This window comes from Maylandia zebra, unplaced genomic scaffold, assembly GCF_041146795.1.
Source record: "Maylandia zebra isolate NMK-2024a unplaced genomic scaffold, Mzebra_GT3a scaffold02, whole genome shotgun sequence".
NCBI lineage: Eukaryota > Metazoa > Chordata > Actinopteri > Cichliformes > Cichlidae > Maylandia > Maylandia zebra.
Genome location: NW_027490032.1, coordinates 1,468,139 through 1,486,823, shown reverse-complemented (window position 1 = coordinate 1,486,823; position 18,685 = coordinate 1,468,139). Strand labels below are relative to the sequence as shown.

The 18,685-nt window shown below is 40.3% G+C and overlaps 2 protein-coding genes across 3 annotated transcripts; one reads left to right on the top strand and one right to left on the bottom strand.

Annotated features, from left to right (window-relative positions):
* Positions 1-419: 419 nt before the first annotated feature.
* On the bottom strand, positions 420-8,276 carry LOC143415665 (myelin-oligodendrocyte glycoprotein-like). The gene is made up of 3 exons (XM_076881018.1): positions 8,122-8,276; positions 3,744-4,091; positions 420-2,443 (listed from the first exon to the last, which is right to left on the bottom strand). Exons 1-3 carry the CDS (start codon positions 8,174-8,176, stop codon positions 2,268-2,270), a joined length of 579 nt encoding a protein of 192 aa, XP_076737133.1. The 5' UTR covers positions 8,177-8,276; the 3' UTR covers positions 420-2,267.
* A 46-nt stretch (positions 8,277-8,322) lies between these two features.
* LOC106675596 (uncharacterized) lies at positions 8,323-17,286 on the top strand. Of its 2 annotated transcripts, XM_076881009.1 has the most exons (11): positions 8,323-8,810; positions 9,070-9,344; positions 10,165-10,301; positions 10,736-10,771; positions 12,055-12,315; positions 12,395-12,640; positions 12,725-12,913; positions 13,486-13,569; positions 15,153-15,236; positions 16,370-16,462; positions 17,030-17,286. In XM_076881009.1, the coding sequence occupies exons 3-11, from the start codon at positions 10,271-10,273 to the stop codon at positions 17,113-17,115; spliced, it is 1,110 nt and encodes a 369-aa protein (XP_076737124.1). In that variant the 5' UTR covers positions 8,323-8,810; positions 9,070-9,344; positions 10,165-10,270; the 3' UTR covers positions 17,116-17,286. The 2 variants fall into 2 exon arrangements, with proteins under 2 accessions (XP_076737124.1, XP_076737125.1); XM_076881010.1 differs by lacking the exon at positions 9,070-9,344.
* The last annotated feature ends 1,399 nt before the right edge of the window (positions 17,287-18,685 follow it).

The following is an 18,685-nucleotide window of genomic DNA, read 5'->3' as shown; positions in this document are numbered from 1 at the left end:
TTGTGAGCACAGTGCACTTCTGAGCAGGAGTGGAAATAACCCGAGTGCATCTGAAATGAGCTGCAGCCATTCCTGCTACATACCAACAACAGTACCAGGGGGAATTTAGGAACATTTTAGTCACAGTTAAAGGACACTTCAAACATTTTCTGTTTCCCGCCTCTTGACTGTGCCGATTTAACTTTTTATTTGTTTGGCATATAAAGATCTAAAATGTCTTTCAATGCTGGACTCAACTAAGAAAGTTCATTTCTACAGAGAAGCATTTACGAAAAAACACCCATAATTATAATTACTTGAGTTTAGAAGAAGGAAGTGCACAAGTGTAAACAGGCTGAAGTTAATGACATAGTTCCCCTATTTTTGCTTTAATCAGAGAAAAAGCCCCTAGAGGGAAAAAACATCAAACAAACCCGTCATTGTGTTAGTTGTGATATGAGGCTCTCACTTTATTTCTATGATGAGTTCAGATCAACAGTCCAGCCAACTGCACAACACTTACAGTTAATTTAAATGAACAGAAGACAAAAGAGCAGGAATATAATACAAGTTCCAATGTAAAAATGGTACTGAGAAATGAACATGTGTACATGCATACATATGAACACGTATTTTCTATGTATTATTTACTAATTTGAGCCAACAGATCCACTTGGCTTGGACACAAAATATACAAACAACAGCTAAACATGGAGGGAAGCCACATTTCTCTCCATCGGTTTCATACCTCGTTCCTCCTGCCGACTCCTGATATGACCGCTCATCCTGCTCGGTTTTAATTTTGAACGCCCGTCCATCTTCTTCCACCTTCCTTTTACACATTGCACTGTCCCTTTTGAGCTTCAAATATCGATTTATTTATTTTTTTACAGTGGATATTTCCAATGAACTTTGCTTATCACTCTGTCAGAGTCAGACTGGATATCAGTAAGAATCCACAACATTTGAACTGACAAACTAAAGAAGATCAGTGGGGACTAACAAAACAGAAAACAAAGAGTGAAATATTAACACACCGAGTACATCAGATAAATAAAGACTTAAATTCTGAAAAGTTCTGAGAAGAGATCGATAAAAATCAGAAACCTATGGACTGTTTTGAGAGCCGCTGCTGCTTTTAGATCTCAGAGGAAGTCCCTCTCTGACCTCTGCCACAGAGCGCTCTGCAGCCTCACCACACACCTCAAACGACAAACAGCAAACAAATTGTATTTAAAACTAACCTGAACTTCACGACTGAGCAGTTTTCTGATGAGTTTCAATGCCTGAAGGCAGCACAACAGGAGAGGGCGCCGATCAGGAGAAAGGGTGAGATCCTGAGGCATCAGGACAGGAAACGAGCAGAACTGTCAGGGGCTGAAAGCACCAACTGACTCAGATTGTGTTAAAACGTCTTCAGAATTAAAATCCTTCCTATTCACCAGATTAATGTTCGAGTGAACTCCTGAAAATGAAAGTCAATGGAAACATCAACCTTGCAACTTGTGCAGAGGAACAAATTTAAGTGGACATGACGGGAAGTCTAAAAACAGCGACGCCCGATCTGAACGTGAGATCAGCTGAGTTTAAATAAGGTTTCTGATATTTACAGATCCAACTCAGAACTTTCCACAACTCATATAATAACACAATAAAACCATTTTGTATGTTTTTTAAATAAATATTATGGTTATACTATAATCACATATTACACTACCTGACTTGTGTTTGGCGAATTATTTTGATCTAATGGAGGCAATGGCCAGAAAGAAGGAAGTCGCTGATTGGCTGCAGTTGCCACAAATAGCAGCAAGTATAATAAAGTGTTTAAAGGTGCAAAATAAAAGCTTAAAGAACTTAATAAAGTGCTTAATTAGCTGTGAGAACCTGCGAACCGTGCTACTGTGGCCCCGTTTTAATGCACTGTCTGAACTGATCTACTCTACGTCTGTCTCCTCCACCTCTCTACCTGCTAAAAGCTCCACTACGCTCGCCTGCTGTTCTCTACCTGCCGCCTGTTCTCACAGTAAGATCAAGCTCTGCAGAAAACCGCACAGAATAAAGTTAGAGCTTAAAAGAAAAAAAGGGAAAAGAAATAGAAACAGTCATGAAGCTTGTTGCAGCCACAGCATTGACCTAATGTTACTTTTAATGATTGATGGGAGAACATGACTTGAGATCAGAGGAGCGGTGCATCGAACCCATGTTGCTGTGAGGGGACCCTTGTTTGTGCTGTCTGCTTGATAACAGGGTCAGAAAATAATATTTTACACATCGTCTGATGCATTTCAGATCAGCTCTTTTTCAGGTGGATGTTTATAATGTTCATGTTCCCTGTGTGTTGATGATTTCTTTTTTCTGTGGATACATACAGCAGCACTAAGAATAACAAAAAGACTTAAAACAACAGCAACAATACCTATAGCTAAAAGAAATGTCTTCTTGTCCTGTTCATCCTCGCTTCCTGCAGAGAAAAAACAAAACAGGTGTGAGGACTCAGGTATGCTGACAGTATTTCTGCTTTTATACTTTGAAATCCTGCAAACAGTAATAAACGCTGAGCAGCATCACTGCGTCGTGTTTCAGAGACTGACACTTTTATTTTCTCTCTCTAAAGCTGCTGCATGTATACCAAGTAAAGCACCAATCAAATAAAAGCATAAAAACAAGAAACAGAACTAAATATAAACTTAAATATACAATTCAAAATACATTTTCCCCATGGAAAGAAGAAAAGCAGGGGTGCACCCAAAGATGAGAGTGCAGGGTGACACTAGACCCCCAGAAATATGAAACTTCAGTTCATTATTTTACGGTACCTTGTTAGTTATAATTGTACTGATACTGATATATTGCTCGATTAATATAGATAAAACCACCCAGAAGTATAACCCAATAAAATATCCATCTTATACATTAAAAGGAAGCACATTTTAATGCTGCAACAACTATGATCCAATCATATCACGGACATTTTTCTGCATAATAAAAGATTCTGCTATAGGTACTCGAAAGCTAAAGTACTAGAACGAGTACACAACTTTGTAAATCAGTTATTCAACACTACACTCAGTTTAAACTCACACAGACTCTTTTCATGTCATCTGTGTCTCGGCTGCACACCAGCCTCAAAATCGGAGTCTTTTCAACCAGCTGCCTGCACCATCTTTGTTTCTTGCTTCACTGAACCACCACATTCAAAACTCTGAACTATGAGACAGTGCAGGTTAGTCCGTGGACTTCAAACATGTACAACACACTCAGGTGGTATAATAATGTCACACAGAGCATGGAAAAAAGAGCAATAGCAGATGTCTGAATAAAAATAAAACACAGCCAATAAACAACTGTGTCAGATCAGATATGTCACCACCTGTCACTGCAGGATGCATCATTATATCTCAGACCACAGTAGAAACAGAAAAATAAGATCACTGCAGTTTGCAGTGAAGATTTCATAAACATCAAAGTCTGCGCTAAATTCAGAGCCCATCCAAAGACGATATTTTTTAAATCCTTTCCAGTGACGTAGGTTGGGGATTTTTCTCCTCTTTCTTTTATCAGATGGTGGAAAATAACATGCAGGGTCTTCTGTTTTTACCATGAATGAACAGATAATGCTTCCTTCCGAAAAGCCAGCATCACAGTTCACAGACACAAAAAGCTCTTTTGTGCTTAGCCGTGCAGTGAGGGCTGCACTTTGGCTCTGCATGTCCCTACAAGTCAGAAGAAGAATAAGTAGTAAAGTGAACCTCTCAACTCACCAGAGTCTATGACTGTGAGGTCGATGGACTGCCTGGACTCACTCTGAACTCTCTGACCGCTGCTGAGATCACTGGTTATAATCCGACACTCATATGTTCCTGTATCGTTGACGTTGACGTTCTTCAGAATCACAGAAACGTTTCCGTTTTTCATAGACGGGTCTGCCAGCTCCACTCGGCCTTTAAAACGCTCGTGCTGGTAGCTTTCATATGAGCGCCGGTTTCGGTAGAAGAAGACGTATCCGTCTGACTTAATCTCAGGTATGCTCCACTCTAACAGGGTGATATTTACACCCCTGGGATCCTGACAGTGAAGAGTGACATCTTGTCCACACCTCACTGTTATATCTGTGTGACCAAAGACAAAAGAAAAAAGCAAACATTGATAACGTGTCATACTGCATCTCTTTAAGATATATTGTGTAGAAGAACTCATGTGAGTCCCTCTAAAGTAAAGTTGTTTTCTTTCCAGTACATGAGCATATTCAGAGACTTCTGACAGGAGCAGGACGGGAAGCACTGAAGACATCTAAAAAAAACATCAGCGGACTCAAGTAATGGATTCCTGCAGCTCGACATGCATCCAAAACAAGCCCAAGGACCTTAGAGAAGATGTGCATCTCTTGAAGATGCACTTTCACCACCATCTCTGCTGTATTTTAAAGTGACATGAAAAGTCACAAATGTCCTTGATAGGTGTAGGTTAGAGTCTTCTGCTTGCATTCAGGATTTCATGCAGGATTTGTGGGGATTGGTAGCTTTTCTGTCTCGGTTTATGCTTTATTTACAAGAAACAAAGAACAAAAATGCACTGCTGAGACAAATCACATACAGATGTTAGGAGAGTCAGAATACAAGCTCCTATTCAAGTCTGTAATGAGCCTAGTTTTGTGTTGTTTGTTGGAAAAAGGGTCCTCCATAAATGTGAATGTGTCACCTGCTTGTGTGAATAACTTTTTATTCCAGGAGATCCACAACAAAGGAGAATAAAAAAAAAAAAATCAAGCTCAAAGTGACCTCATCCACCTCTGTGATTATAACCTACTCTGTGCACACAAACACCTGACTCAGGTTACAACATTCATTGTTTGTGTCTGGCTCGATTACTTAAAATCACCTCAAGGGATTAACAGGTTTCGTGAAATTCCCTGCTGAACAGAAACACCTTGAGTAACAAGCTCTTCTCTAAGAACACCAGACTCAAATCATATGGTACAAAGTACTGGTCAGACTTTGTGGCTCTCTTTTTTAGAATTTGCACATTTTCTTCCCAGCGCCGTTCCCAAGAATCCCTATCAATATGTTGACTGTTACAAAGAACCCACAATGACACAGCTGCGATGCCCTTGAATTCTCAGGAAATGTTTTCCCCGAAATTCCCATTGTACCATTTGTATAACCTTAAAGATTTGTAAATAAAAACCAAATAGAATAGAATAGAAAAGCCCTCTCCTGTCATTGTACATGTACAATGAAATTGTGGGTGTGCCACACAAACTGGGCAAGTATAAACTCTAAAAAGTAAGAGAGCAGGAACAAACATGATTAATGTGTACAAAGCAGGAGAAAAAGCGGGGATTAAAGGGATTAAAGAGCAGGTTGCAAAGTGTCTTGTGTTTCGTGTGGCACGCTACGTGATGATCAATGGCAATCAGTACAATTCACACAGAGTTGAGGAATGGCTGCAATCACAGAATAGTAAGATGGTGACAGATGTCCCCTTAGGCCCCCTCCTCCATTCAGAGATGGTCTTTCCCTTTTCACATAAATGGTCTCCTTGACTCTGCGCTCAAATCAGCGTTCCTTCCTGTCCAGGATGTGTACACCCTCATCATTGAAAGCGTGTCCACTGGCCTGTAGGTGTAAATAGACTGCAGAGTCCTGGCCATCTTACAATGCTGTGATTGAAGCCATTCCACAACTCTATGTGAATGGTACTCCATTGATCAGTGGTCATGCGAATTTGCATAATTAATATTAAGGAACTGACCTCCCAGCCCATTGTTCCTTCATGGTTTCAGTCATTATGCAAATGTACTCTTCCTAAGATCGGGGAAACCTTCAGCTGAGACTGAAGAAGTCACTTGGATGAGTGACGAAATGTTTCTCCCACAAAACGCTACGTCCAGATGAACAGAATCAACTTTTGGAGATTTCAAAGGCAACATCAAATTGCACTGATATGAACAACATCTATAAACCTATATGTCTGGAAGCTACATTGCTAAATACAATAACATGCGATTGTTTTGTAACACATTAGGTCATTTTCTGGTTTCATGCAGAAAGATAAATATGCTAACGATATGACAACTTAAAACTACTGGTATAAAGATTTCTGTATTGTTCTACTTGCAACAAATATGAATGTTGGGTCTGTGTTTCCACAAGCCTCGCTAATTCTAGAAACGTATTCATCATGAATAAAACAAGACAGTCGATCGATCGATCACTTGCGCTAGGGAGGCCTGTGTCCACCACGAAAATGACCTCGGCGATGACCTCCCTTGCTGCCTTTTTATTGAGAGACAAAACATCAGAACAAAGCCACGCCCACATGGTTCTAAGGCAAGGCATTGTATGTATATGTGTGAACTTCTGTAAGACTGTGTGTGTGTGTGTGTGTGTGTGAGACCTCCTGCTGACCAAAGGGTCGTAAACGCAGGAAGCTTACATGAAAAGAAGCAGATCTTCCAGATAGTTTGTATCTGCAATAAAACATTACAGCCCCCCACCTAGAACCTGGAGAATCTGGGGGGAAGGACAGTGGAATTTCTTTCATCAGAGTTGGCAAGCATAGAAATGACAACATTTAACAATTCACTCTAACAATGCATCAAAAGGATTTATCCATCAGAGGGAGAAAAAAAAAACAAAAACTAAAAAACCAGAACAAAAGCAGCAAGACGTGACTGACTGATTACAGTATCTTATCATAATCTAGCTACAGTCACGCTAGTTAAAATGAAAAATGAAACCAGCCTTTAAAGGTGTGCTGTGAGTTTAGGGCTTTATATTTGAATCGCATTCCACGATGACCTCGACCTGCAGGACTCTGGCCCTTAAGGCTTGGGGTTCCCCACCACTGCAATAAGACATCAATAACCGATGTTTTAGATGTGCAAAAGATCAAATATGGACAATATATAAGTATTGGTGGTGCTGAGGTGGGTGGTAGGCGATGGAAGCATGCAGTCCAAATTAATCTCTGCTTAGAGCCACTCAACACCTCGTGCTGGTTTTCCAGGTAAACTGGTTCTTATGTTAACTGGTTAGATTTGTTTACTTATTCGACTCTCGGTGTTCCAGATGTTGGATCCGCAGATTTATCATTTTCACTGAGTGTTCATCTGTCTGTCAGTGGCTTATGTGGTTTGACAAGATTAAAGACCTCTGCAAAAAAAACAAAAACAATCTCCAGCTCCTAGAAATGTGCATCAATATTATCTCCCGACAACAATGAAATTATTTTAATTAAAAAATAATAATAAACTTTAGACGAGCCAGTGTTTTCTCACGACACCATCGATCAGCTCAATAGACCTTTGAGTTTACCTGCATATATCCTGTTGACCTGTCAGCTGTTTAACATCTGCTGATTTAGGAAACACGCCCAAGTTAACCAGTGATAACAGTCAAAGTTTAATGTAATCAGCTGCTGCTCGATATAACATGATGTCATCGTAATATTCTGCACAAGATAAGCAAACCAGCAGGGTGTAAAAGAGGAGCGATGTACACCGAGATGACTACAGAGCACTTTATAAGCAAATCTGTTGCTTTAATGAGAATCTGGGCTGTTCGCTTTTGAAATAAACAGATTTCCTGGCACGCATCTATCCGATTGGTACCTCAGTATATATTATTATTATATATATATAAACTATATAGTTTTGCCACCATTTGTTTAAATGCAAAAAACATCATCCTCTCAAAGTGGAAAAAAACCAGTTAAGCTGGAACACCGGCTCTGATTATAACAAATGGACTGGAAACGCCTTTCATTTACTTAACAATATTCATGCCTGCAGGCAATGAATTCAATCTCACTCGCCCATCACTTCAAACTCTTTTCTTTGATGCAACATTCTGCCTATATCAAGTAAAGAAAACGCAGTTTCGCTTTTGTTTCACTGCAAATCTGCAGATTTAAAGAGCAGCAGTGAATCTCAAAGATATGTTTATCATCTCGCTCGCATTTGATTTTATTTACCATCAGCCGAGCCACAGTTACGATTTTCAGGTGGCTGCTCGCTGCAAACACGCTGCTATTAATGATTACATTTGAACAGCTGTTTAAAAAAAAAAAAACTTCCCTAAAAATCGTGAGTCACAGCGTTTGGCAGACTGCCAACTCCTCTGCTTGTTTGGCACTCACCTTGTGATGCCGCTGTCTCGAAAATCAGAAGAAGAAGAAGAAGAATGTGAGACATTTCTGCAGAACAACTCACAACCGACCACCCTGAAGTTGCTGGAAACTGGATGTGTGTACATTTGTTTTGCCAAGGAGTCAAAGGCGGTCTGCTGCGTTTAGGACACGCCCCCAGTCTTACGTTTTACACTGCACAGTCTTTACAATATCTCTGTGCGACGGTGATCACTGTTTTTTTTTTGTCTGTTTTTTTTTATTTGTGTGTTTGTTTGTTGCCGTTTTTGTACAGTGGGAATTTAAAATCACTCCATACATCAGTTACATCTAACTATAAAACCTGTGCTGGTCTAACGTCTCACTGTAGCGGACTGTGTTATTCATCATTTGGTCGAACTCGCAGCGCGCACACACTGTAAGGTTCACGGAGACGTGGGCTGGAAAGCTGCATCAGCTGTCTCAGCGGGGTTTAGCTCTGAAGCTGCACACACTGTTTATCTCGCCTTAGATCACACGCTAGTGGCAGGGCGTGGAGCTGTTTGTTTACTGAGGATTCCAACCACAAAAACATATTGCAGTCTATGCTGTTAACCTCAACCATCTCTGCTCGCCTGCTCATCGTCACTACCCCGGCATATCCTCCTACACACCGCAGCACTGCCCTGATCTCTCTCCCCTGTTTGAGTAGCCTAGACGAAGTGAGATAATCCATGAAGTGTTTATATTGTTTATTATATATTAATTTTGCTTTTGTTTTGTTTTTTGTTTCTATTATTCTACTATAGATGCTGGAGAAATGATATTTGGTTTCAACCTGTGCATTTCTGTAAATGTGAAATGACTGCCCTCTAGTGTCCGTCAGCGGTCACTGCAGGTTTAATTCTTACTCATAATGATCGAAATGTTTAACTAACACTGCGCAAGATGAACTAACCTGTAATAAACTGTCTTCAGCAGCAGTTTTACAACCAGGAAACTCAAAAGCTGTCGAAATGCCTCTGAGACTCTGCACGTTGATGCATTCAGGGACATCAAGGGAAAAGCGCTTATTCTAACCCAGGATACACGAAGACGTCAGAGGACGCTTGCTTTCTAAGTGCTCACGTTTAAAAGGCTTCATTTAACAACAAGCTGTTCCACATGTGTGCGGGTAGAGAAAGAAAAGGGACTGAAAAGTTGCCGAATCGAAGAATGACACGAACTCACCTGATCACCGTCTTTGGCTTCCTGAGGTAAAACTGCCCCCCTTTGCATTCATGTGTGCGGACGACCGTCACACGGACGTCCATGAGGGAGAAAAGGAATGAAAAGCAAAACACTGCGTTTAAATCCTCCCAGTCTCCCAATTCTCGCTGAGTGACAGCAGGGCTGTCACTGGTTTCGATCAGGTGGCACTTTGAATGAAGCATGGCTGCAGCACAGCAGCGCATGTCCGTCACTTTTCTTCCGCATCGCTTTTTTTTTTCAAGTTAACTTTATTAACACACTGACATGTTCAACAAGTTAAATCCCAAAAGGGCATCTTGTAGTTTGCGTGTAACAGTGCACCAGCGAGTAAAAAAAAAATCTCTCCATGTGCGTGAAATACACACTAGCGTTAAGAATTTGCTCAACAACACAGACAAATTTCCATTTACACAAGAAAGATATAAAGATATATAAAGTCTACTCTCACAGCTGTAATTTCTGTGTTGTTTGTGTAGCAAAGCTGCATTTCTGTGCATGAGAAGTTAATCAAATACCTGAAAGTTTAAATTTTGTTATATGGTGCAAATCATATACAGGCCAGAATAACAGCTTACATAAATGTCCTACATTTTACATGTTGAGGTTGGTTCATTCAGGTCATGATAATTTCCTCAAAGACTAAGCGACAAACACTAAAACAAATTTTATGAAGGTTTAAAACTAATAATATTCAGGTGCCCACAGCTTTGACATGTTTCATTCTTTCCCGTTCATCGCTTTAATAAACTCTGTGATTCATATTTCAGCTTCAAACCTGAAACTTACAGGACTTTCCTTTTTTCTTTCTGTCTTTTTTTTTCGTAGAACTGCTTCAGAGAAACCACAGGGCCTCTAAACTGCGCTGCCGAGAGGAAGGAGGAGGGTTCAAGTGCTTCTGTGGAACAAGAAGATCTCAGATCTGTGTGGCACGATGGGACAAACACGTCTTCTGTGGCCGCTCTGTAAGTACCACATGCTGCCTGTAAATCTTATTGCGTGACTTGAAGCTGTTCTGCTGAGAGTGGCAGCGAGACACTACTCAATAACTGTGATAATGACCTCGAGATAAATGGGCAAGAGACGAGACTACAAAGAGGAAGATGCAACTTTTAGGATTGTCTAAGAAGGTTTAAGTAGAAGTGTGCACATCAGCTCTTTTTATCCAGCTGCTTTACATCTGTAAGAGGAGGTTATAACATTTTACTTTTTAAACGTCATTAAAAATGTGATTTTGCACATAAACCACTGCAGTTTGAAACTGTATCCTCACCTCCTCCTACACGGCACGTCCTGTTTAAAGAAGTCGTTTTGAGTTCATCGCTTGGAAATTAATTTGTGGTCACCGTTCTGCTGCTCCTATAAACAGATGTTGGTATCTGTTGTGCTTCGTTTTCAGGCCTGATGTCGCTGCTCTGCTGCACAACTAACCAAGGTGAGGGACAACCTGCTTTATTACCAACTAACACTTTTTATAAAAAATAAAAGAGTGTAAAAACAACTTGGAACTGTGCTGAATGTGACAAAAGTAGAGACAGAATAGAAACTGGTTAGGCTCAGATGGACCAGCTGAGTCAGAGCAGCTTTAATGCACGGTTGGTGAAGTGAAACTCTGTGTGGTAAAATTCAGTCAAACATTTAATAAAATGTCTTGATTCAGTTTAATATTTGAATAAAAATCCTGCTGATTGTATTTTTAATGATATTATAAAAGCTCAGCCTTCTGGTTTCAAATAGTGTCAGCTAGATACCAAGACGTGAGCAGAAGCAGCTCCTGACACGGAAGTCGATACATTTCTTGTCAACGATATTACTATAAGAGTCCAGTGAACAAGCTCCGTGCACTTTTGAGGCCTTATTAGTAAAAAAAAAAAAAAAAGAGGGTGAATGTAAAAAGGTTAGTATCTTCATGTTGTCTTCAGAGTGACCTGTAAATCTTAGTTAAAGTGATCGGATGTGCTTTTAACATAGACTGAGAGAAAATCCAGTCACATACATGTTCAGCTCTCACCAGACTGTCTACCTAAAAATATTAAAAATCCGTTTTTGCAGTTCGGTATCTTTTTTCCCATCAAACATGCTCAAAATTTCCAATTGAATTGAGTCTTTTTTCTGCTGTTGGTTGTGTATGATGAGGTTTATCCCTTATATTTAAATGTGTGAGCAAAAAAGCCCCACAGTGCTGCTCACACCTATTTGAGGGGGAAGAAGGTTGGTGTTGAGTGAGAGGAGCTAAAACATTTTGCTTCAAAGAGACGATGAACTAAGAGGCACATAGGACACTTATGTAAAACCCACAGTGTTTGATCACTACATGAACATCTGCACAGCTGGTTAGTTCAACCTGTCAGCCATCAGGATTCTGTCTAAGTAAACAGAACAGCAGCACTCACAGAAAAACGTTTACTGAGTAGAGCTGTTCTGTTTATTGTTGTATTACTGTATTGCACCAGATTTAGGATTTGGAATTTAATAAACTGTTACGTTATATTTTGTTTAACAAGATCTACCTGCCAGTGACTTTTAACATCTACTAGTATATCAGGATGGAGATGAGATTCATCAGGGTGATTTGTGACAGAAGGATAGCAGCAAGATTGAAAGGGAGGGCTTTTGGCATCTGATCAACAAGCTGTTTCAGAAACTGCACTTGTGGATCCTCTTTTATGCTCTCTATGTGAGAAAATATATAAATAATTGTTTATGTTTTTCTCTCAGTTCATTTAAGTGTGAGTCCCAGCAGCTCTCAGTTCTTTGAATATGAGTTTGTGTCTCTGAGCTGTGAGGAGGACGACAGCTCTGCTGGATGGACTCTGAGGAGAAACACAAGCACAGAAACCAGAGCTGAATGTGAGGAGTGGGGAGCAGCAGCTGATTCTTCCTGTATCTTCAATGCCCTTGCCACCTTGGACAGTGGAGTTTACTGGTGTGAGTCCAGAGAGGGTCCCATCAGTAACATGGTTAAGCTGACAGTCACTGGTAAGCTGAGTGTGTGGAGTTAGTGTTGATGAAGCTGTGTGTAAATGGATGAAATGCTGTAGTTTGTCTCTGTGTTGAGGTGGATCAGTGATCCTGCAGAGTCCTGTCCTCCCTGTGATGGAGGGAGATGACGTCACTCTGCTCTGTAAAACAAAGACCACTCCCTCCAACCTCACAGCTGCTTTCTATAAAGATGGCTCCCTCATCAGGAAGCAGCCTACAGGTCACATGACCATCCAGCATGTTTCCAGGTCTGATGAAGGCCTCTACAAGTGTGACATCAGCGGTCATGGAGAGTCTCCATCCAGCTGGATCACTGTCACAGGTGAGGAATTTGTTTATTTTACAGATTTTAGACCAAAAGCGACTCAAAGTGACCACAAAGATCCCTTTTTCTCTTTAATTCCAGGGTCTTCCACCTCTCCTCCTCCATCAGCTTCCACTGCCTCTTTCTCCTCCTCGTTTTCCTCTACTCCTCCTTCTCAGCGCTCCTCTCCTCCTCTCTCTGTGCTGGTTTCTGTTCCCTTCATATTTGGGCTGCTAATGCTGGTTGTACTGGTTGTACTGGTTAGGCGATGTGTCCAGAGGAAACCTGAAGGTGAGACACACATTCTGCTCACACTTAATGTGAACATGTTAAATAGTTTAAAGGAAAAAACTGTAATCAAATATCTCTAAGTTTGGCCAGTCACTAATCTGAGTGGATAAGCAGCACTGGAGACCAAACACATGTAGGTGTGATTATGAGGTGAACTGTTCCTTTAAAAATGGTCACATGGTGCACAGGATGTGTTAATTTCACATTATTATATTTGTGAGTTGTTGAGCCATAGACCTTCACATTTTTAAGTAAATTCTAAAAGTCCATTTTAAGCTACTATAATTGATGATAATCATCATATTTGAAATATATCCTTATATTTTAATATTTATGATTAGTTTGTGTTTTCAGACTTTGTGGTCAAAGAGACTCGATGAGAGCAGAAGCTTTGCTGCCATCCAGCTATCTGACTGTAAAAAAAGAGACATTTTTTTCAGCGTTCAGAAAGATTTTTGAAAGAGTTACTGTTTTATTTCAGCTTCATTAAAAACACAATGCTTTATACATATTAACATGCCGAAGCAGCAGTAACGGTTGTATTATCAGAGGGAAATCTTTGGTATTTGCAGAGAGAGATCCTGCAGCTGCTGCCTCCTACTCATCAGTGAAAAGAACAGCAGCAAACCACCGAAAGGAATCAAACAGCAAACGAGGTACGCAAAGTTTCCTGTTATATAATCTCAGAAGTCTTTGATGTTCCTCTGATGGTTCCACAACAGGGTCTGCCCAGCTCGTGCTTGGGGTTTTTACAACATGTGTGTTGGCCCAAACACCCATGTTTGATTAGGTAGCATGTTAATACTGTCAGTACTTTCAAAGCTTCACTTTACGACCAAATACCCATGTGTTTGAACTGCACATCAGCATGCTGAAGAAGAAGAAGAAGAAGAAGAAGGAGAAGCTCTGCTGCTGTCCAGTTTCAGTTTCTCACCCCTGGACTGAGAGAAAGAAACACCTCGATTTTTTTATTTCGGTTTTACTTCTCATGTTAAACATCATTAGCTCTTTTCTATATTTTACACACCATCCACCAAACGGTTGCAGTGATTTTCAGATCTCATAACGTTATATTTCTCACAATCAGAATACTTCATTAATCCCTAATAAAATAATAAAACGTTCCGTTCACAATAGAACAAAGAAAACAATGTGTAAACTGAAAATATGTACTTTTTAAAGAAAACAAAAGTCTTTTTACATTTGAATAAAGTTGGCCAGGGTCATGTCACACAACAACAACAGTCTGTAAACATGCGGGAACTGAGGACTGGTGCTGCTGGACTTTTAGGAGAGCAATGTGGTCTCATTCTTGTCCCATAGAGGATTCCAGCTGCTCAAAGTCCTGCAAGAAGGACAATTCACCACTTGGACTCTTCTACTACAAATTCACACTGTCGTAATAGATGCAGTATGCAGTTTGGCATCGTCTTGCTGAAATATGCTGAGCCTTTCCTGAAAAATACATCTGGACAGCTTGCTCCAAAACCTGCATACGTTTTTCAACACTGACTTTTGCCTTTCCACATGTGCAAGCTGCCGATTCCGTACAAACATCCCCAAATGATCAGAGATACAGACTTTCAGGCAGAGGTCTGATATGAAGCCCAGTGCTCCCTCTCCTTCTTCACAGACAGTACATTTTTGCAGTGCTCCTGAGCCCGTGCAGTGATTTCCATGAAAGAGTCGAGTTTGTGCTGTCTGAATGCTCAAAACAGGGATCTCAAGTAGCACTGAGGGCCCTGTGCACAGAGATTCCTTCAGATTCTCTGAATTTGTTGGTGATATTCTGCACTGTAGATGATGAGATGTCCAAAGGTTTTGGTAATTTTATGTGGAGAAACTTGTCATGTTGAGAAATTGCTTGACAATTTGTAGCCGCAGTTTGTTGCAGATCAGTGGTCTTCATTTCTGAGAAGCTCTTTTTATACCCAGTCATGTTCCTGACCTCCTGCCAGTTAACCTGATTAGATGCAGCATCGTTCTCCAGCTGTTTCTTTTTTACTTTTCCAGCCTTTTGTTGACCCGTCCCAACCTTTTCATAAAACATTAAAATGAGTCTTTTTCGACATTTCAAATGTTTTCTGCGTTTCATTGTGAATAAAATAAGTGGTTAAGAGATTTCACACAGTGTCAACATGTTTCTGGATTTCAGCTGTATTAATATTCCAAATGCTGAAGCAGCAGCAGCAGCAGTACCAGTCCTGTTGTTTATAGAAAGTCTGACTTTGTTTTACAGAGCAAGATCCTGCACCAGATGCCACCTACTCCTTAGTGGAAAGAACAACAGCAAACAGCCAGTATGAGTCAAATGTGACCAGAGGTATGAAACGTTTCCTGTTACACAGTCTCTAAACTCGTCGATGATCCTCTGACATTTCCTCAGGATGTTTAAACGTGTGTTGGATGCACTGTGATGAAATCTACTTCAGACAGCAGTGATTCATTAAAGATCGTGCACTGCAGAAATGTTGAAATGCTCTCTCTTTGTGATGTGCTGTCATCAAATGTTTAAGTGATTTATTTGCACTCTTTAGTTTTTTCCCCCAGGTTTTAATACCGCGTGGGGTCATTCGTAGCCAGGTTTTAGTAGTTGAGCTTTTCCTAAGCTGCTTCTTTGCTTGACACAGGCCAATAATTTGACCCGTCTGAAACACAGCAACATCATATCCTCTGACATGTTTAAGAAATGAGAAGCTCCTCTGATGCTTTCCTCAGTTAAATAACCTGCTGCTAAAATAATAATAGTAATAATAACATTATACCTTGTAATAACAAGCTTTTATTTCTCAGTCCTCCTTTAATAAGGCAGAAAGTGCTGCTGGAGGAAGTAGCTGTGTGTCTCTCACTAAGAATTAAAAAACCTCCTTAAACAGAACAAAGTGAAGTTCAAGCCGTCCAGCATCCACAGCTGAATCCTTTGTTGGGAACTAAAGCTGGTTCCCTGTAATGATGTTAATAAACCACATTAACACACTAAGCTCATCATGTCACCATCCTTTTTATTAAACACAGCCAAAGTTTGTCCATTGGACTTTCACAGAGAGCCAAACCCATTTTGTTTGTGATGTATCGACAAACCAAGTTAAACGTTATAATGATGCGTTGCTAAATGGTAAACACGGTCAGATCAACGTAAAAAAACAGATCAAAACCAAAATGTTTAGTGTTTTTCTTTGAAATTGGTTTTGCAAAATATTTTAATGCATCATGTAAAAGTGAAACATGTTTCTGAGTGAGTTGGGGAGCTTTGTGGCCATTGAGCTTCCTGTTTTATTAACTAACACAGTCTGTAAACATGTGGGAACCTTAGCTGAGGTGTAAAAGCAGCTTTCGGTGAAACACCAGACACGCTGCATCCTCCTGCTTGCAGGTCTAATTTATGAAAAGTCCAAATTTTTCTCACCCTCAAACAACAGTTGTGTATCAGTCACATGACTCTGTCTTGTCTTGCAGAGAGCGATCCCGCTGCAGTTTATTCTTTACTGTATGGAACAGCTGATGTCAGCTATGCACAGATCGCCATCAGGACAAACAGCAGTCACAGAGGTACAGCTGCTCCTCTTTCATGCTCGCTGCACAAACTCCTCTGCAGGAAAGTTTAGCAAAAGAGTAGCAGCACACACTGTGAAAATCACTGTGGTCACATGAATGTGGTTATTAGCTCTGGGAGGAGGATTAACTATAATATTAGAAACATATGAAGAGGTTAAACACATGATACACACAGCTGTGGCAGACAAACCCTAGTTTGTGTGATGAAGACAGTACATTCTGTAACTATAGTAAGAAAACATGTTGTATAAATGTGAAGGTGGTGTAAATAACTCTGAGATGTCAGGAGACGAGGAAATAAAAGGTGCCTTTGTAAGTTATCACATCACAGCTCTGTCATTCATACACACAAGGCCTGAATACAACTACAAATGCATGTTTGTACATTTAAATATTGGTCATTATATTCGTGAGATTCAGGTGTTCATACAGTGTATAAGACAGATTTAGTTTTATTCTTTCACCTGCAGTGTTAAACTCCTCCTGCTCACATCAGCTCCTCTGTGATAAACTGAGCCGGTGCAGGACTGAACCTTCTGTAATCTGTGTGTTTGTGTTCAGACTTTCAAAAAGACTCAGCCGTCATCTACTCCTCGCTGAAGCAGACCCACACACCTTCACCACAGTTTAACCAGTCTGACCAGTGACGTTCAGCTCGCTGCCAAACACATCCCTGCACTCCTCTCTATATTATTTATTATTTATTTAATCTTGTGTGTGTTTACAGTCGTACAGCTGCACTGGACCAGTTTGAATGTAGAGCTCAGGATGAAGTGGAAAGTTTATGTTTGTCTTTAATAAAATATTTTAAAGATAAAGCAGTTTTCTGGTCACTGAACACACCTGTGCAACACCAGAGATTTAAAGAGGAGACTGATTTCTGCCCTGAAGCAGGTGGTGTCAGAGGAGAATGTAGCTAGGCACCATCACATGTAGTTTATAGGATGACTTCAGACATCAAGAAGAAGAAGTGAGTGAAAGCAGAGGCAAGGATCACATGGTGGAAGTTGAAGAAGGAAGATTGTTTCTAAAATATTAATAACTTAGCATAGATTTATGAAAAATAGCTACTGAGCAGGTAAAGATTGCTTGCTTGTCACACTCCAGTCTGCAACAGAAGTCAGTATTAACTTTTTATAATCTTTTGGAACATAAAAACTGAAAAAGCATCAAACATGCAGCATTTAAAAACTGTTACTGTTTTATAACTATTATATTTTCCATCGTAATTTGAAGAGTATTTGCATTCATATATGAATTTATGTTTGATTAGTCAACCAAGGGAGGAAAAATAGTGTGGTAGTCACCACCATAACCTCACAGGAACAAGGTTTGAATCCAGTCTTTCTGTGTGGAGTTGCATTTTCATGCCTCAAACTAGCTGGTAGCTGGACTTTTGGAGGAAGCCGAAGCTTCTTCCAAAAGTCCAATGACAAACAGTTAGTAGGGTTAGATTAACTGGTGGTTCTAAATTGCCCATAAGAGTGAATGTGAGTGTGAAAGGTTGTCTTTTTGTGTTAGTCCTGTGACAGACGACCTCTCCCTCTATGACTGCAGGATAAGTGTCAAAATGTGTGCAGCCTGCAGAACACTGACTCTCCGTTCCTATGTGATCTCTTTTCTGATGATGTAGCTTTTTCTTTCGGACTCTGTATTTACAGTTTTGTGCCATTAAAGCTCAGAGTGGAAGCCACTGTGAGCCAAACTGAAGCCCCTGTGCTGCCACCTAGTGGCTATATTTATACCACACTCTGATGCTAAAGTTTGACTCACACTTGCACATCTCAAGGTGAAGAGGAGACCTGAAGAGAGAGGAGTAAGGCAGCAGGTGTTTTAACCGACGGACCCATCCTCACCTCAGAGCCTCATTTCAAAGTGATTTAAATGTGATGTTCGCACAGCTGCAACATCTGTCTGCTGTATTTAATCATGTCAGGTCTAACAGTGTTCATGAAAGCTACATGTTTACAGCCTTCACATAAAATTTTGCAAAATGACACACAGTTAAACTGTTGTTCGTTCATTCATTACTCTCAGACACATATGGCAAAACAGAAAATGACGAAGAATAAGAAAAGGAAACTGAAGAACTGAGACTGATTTCTGGTTCACATGGAGAAGGATGAAGGAGACAAGGAGGGGCAAAACATCAAAGCATGATGTAGAAGATCCATAAGGAAAGTAACCTTCAAAATACAAAGGAAGTAGTAAGAACTA

Coding starts and splice junctions, on each gene's coding strand:
- LOC143415665 (XM_076881018.1), bottom strand. CDS start 8,176: ATGTCTCACATTCTTCTTCTTCTTCTTCTGATTTTCGAGACAGCGGCA. Junction 4,092..8,121: donor CGAGACAGCGGCATCACAAG/GTGAGTGCCAAA, acceptor TTGGTCACACAG/ATATAACAGTGAGGTGTGGA. Junction 2,444..3,743: donor CCTCACAGTCATAGACTCTG/GTGAGTTGAGAG, acceptor TTTTCTCTGCAG/GAAGCGAGGATGAACAGGAC.
- LOC106675596 (XM_076881010.1), top strand. CDS start 10,271: ATGGGACAAACACGTCTTCTGTGGCCGCTCT. Junction 10,302..10,735: donor ACGTCTTCTGTGGCCGCTCT/GTAAGTACCACA, acceptor CTTCGTTTTCAG/GCCTGATGTCGCTGCTCTGC. Junction 12,641..12,724: donor CAGCTGGATCACTGTCACAG/GTGAGGAATTTG, acceptor CTTTAATTCCAG/GGTCTTCCACCTCTCCTCCT.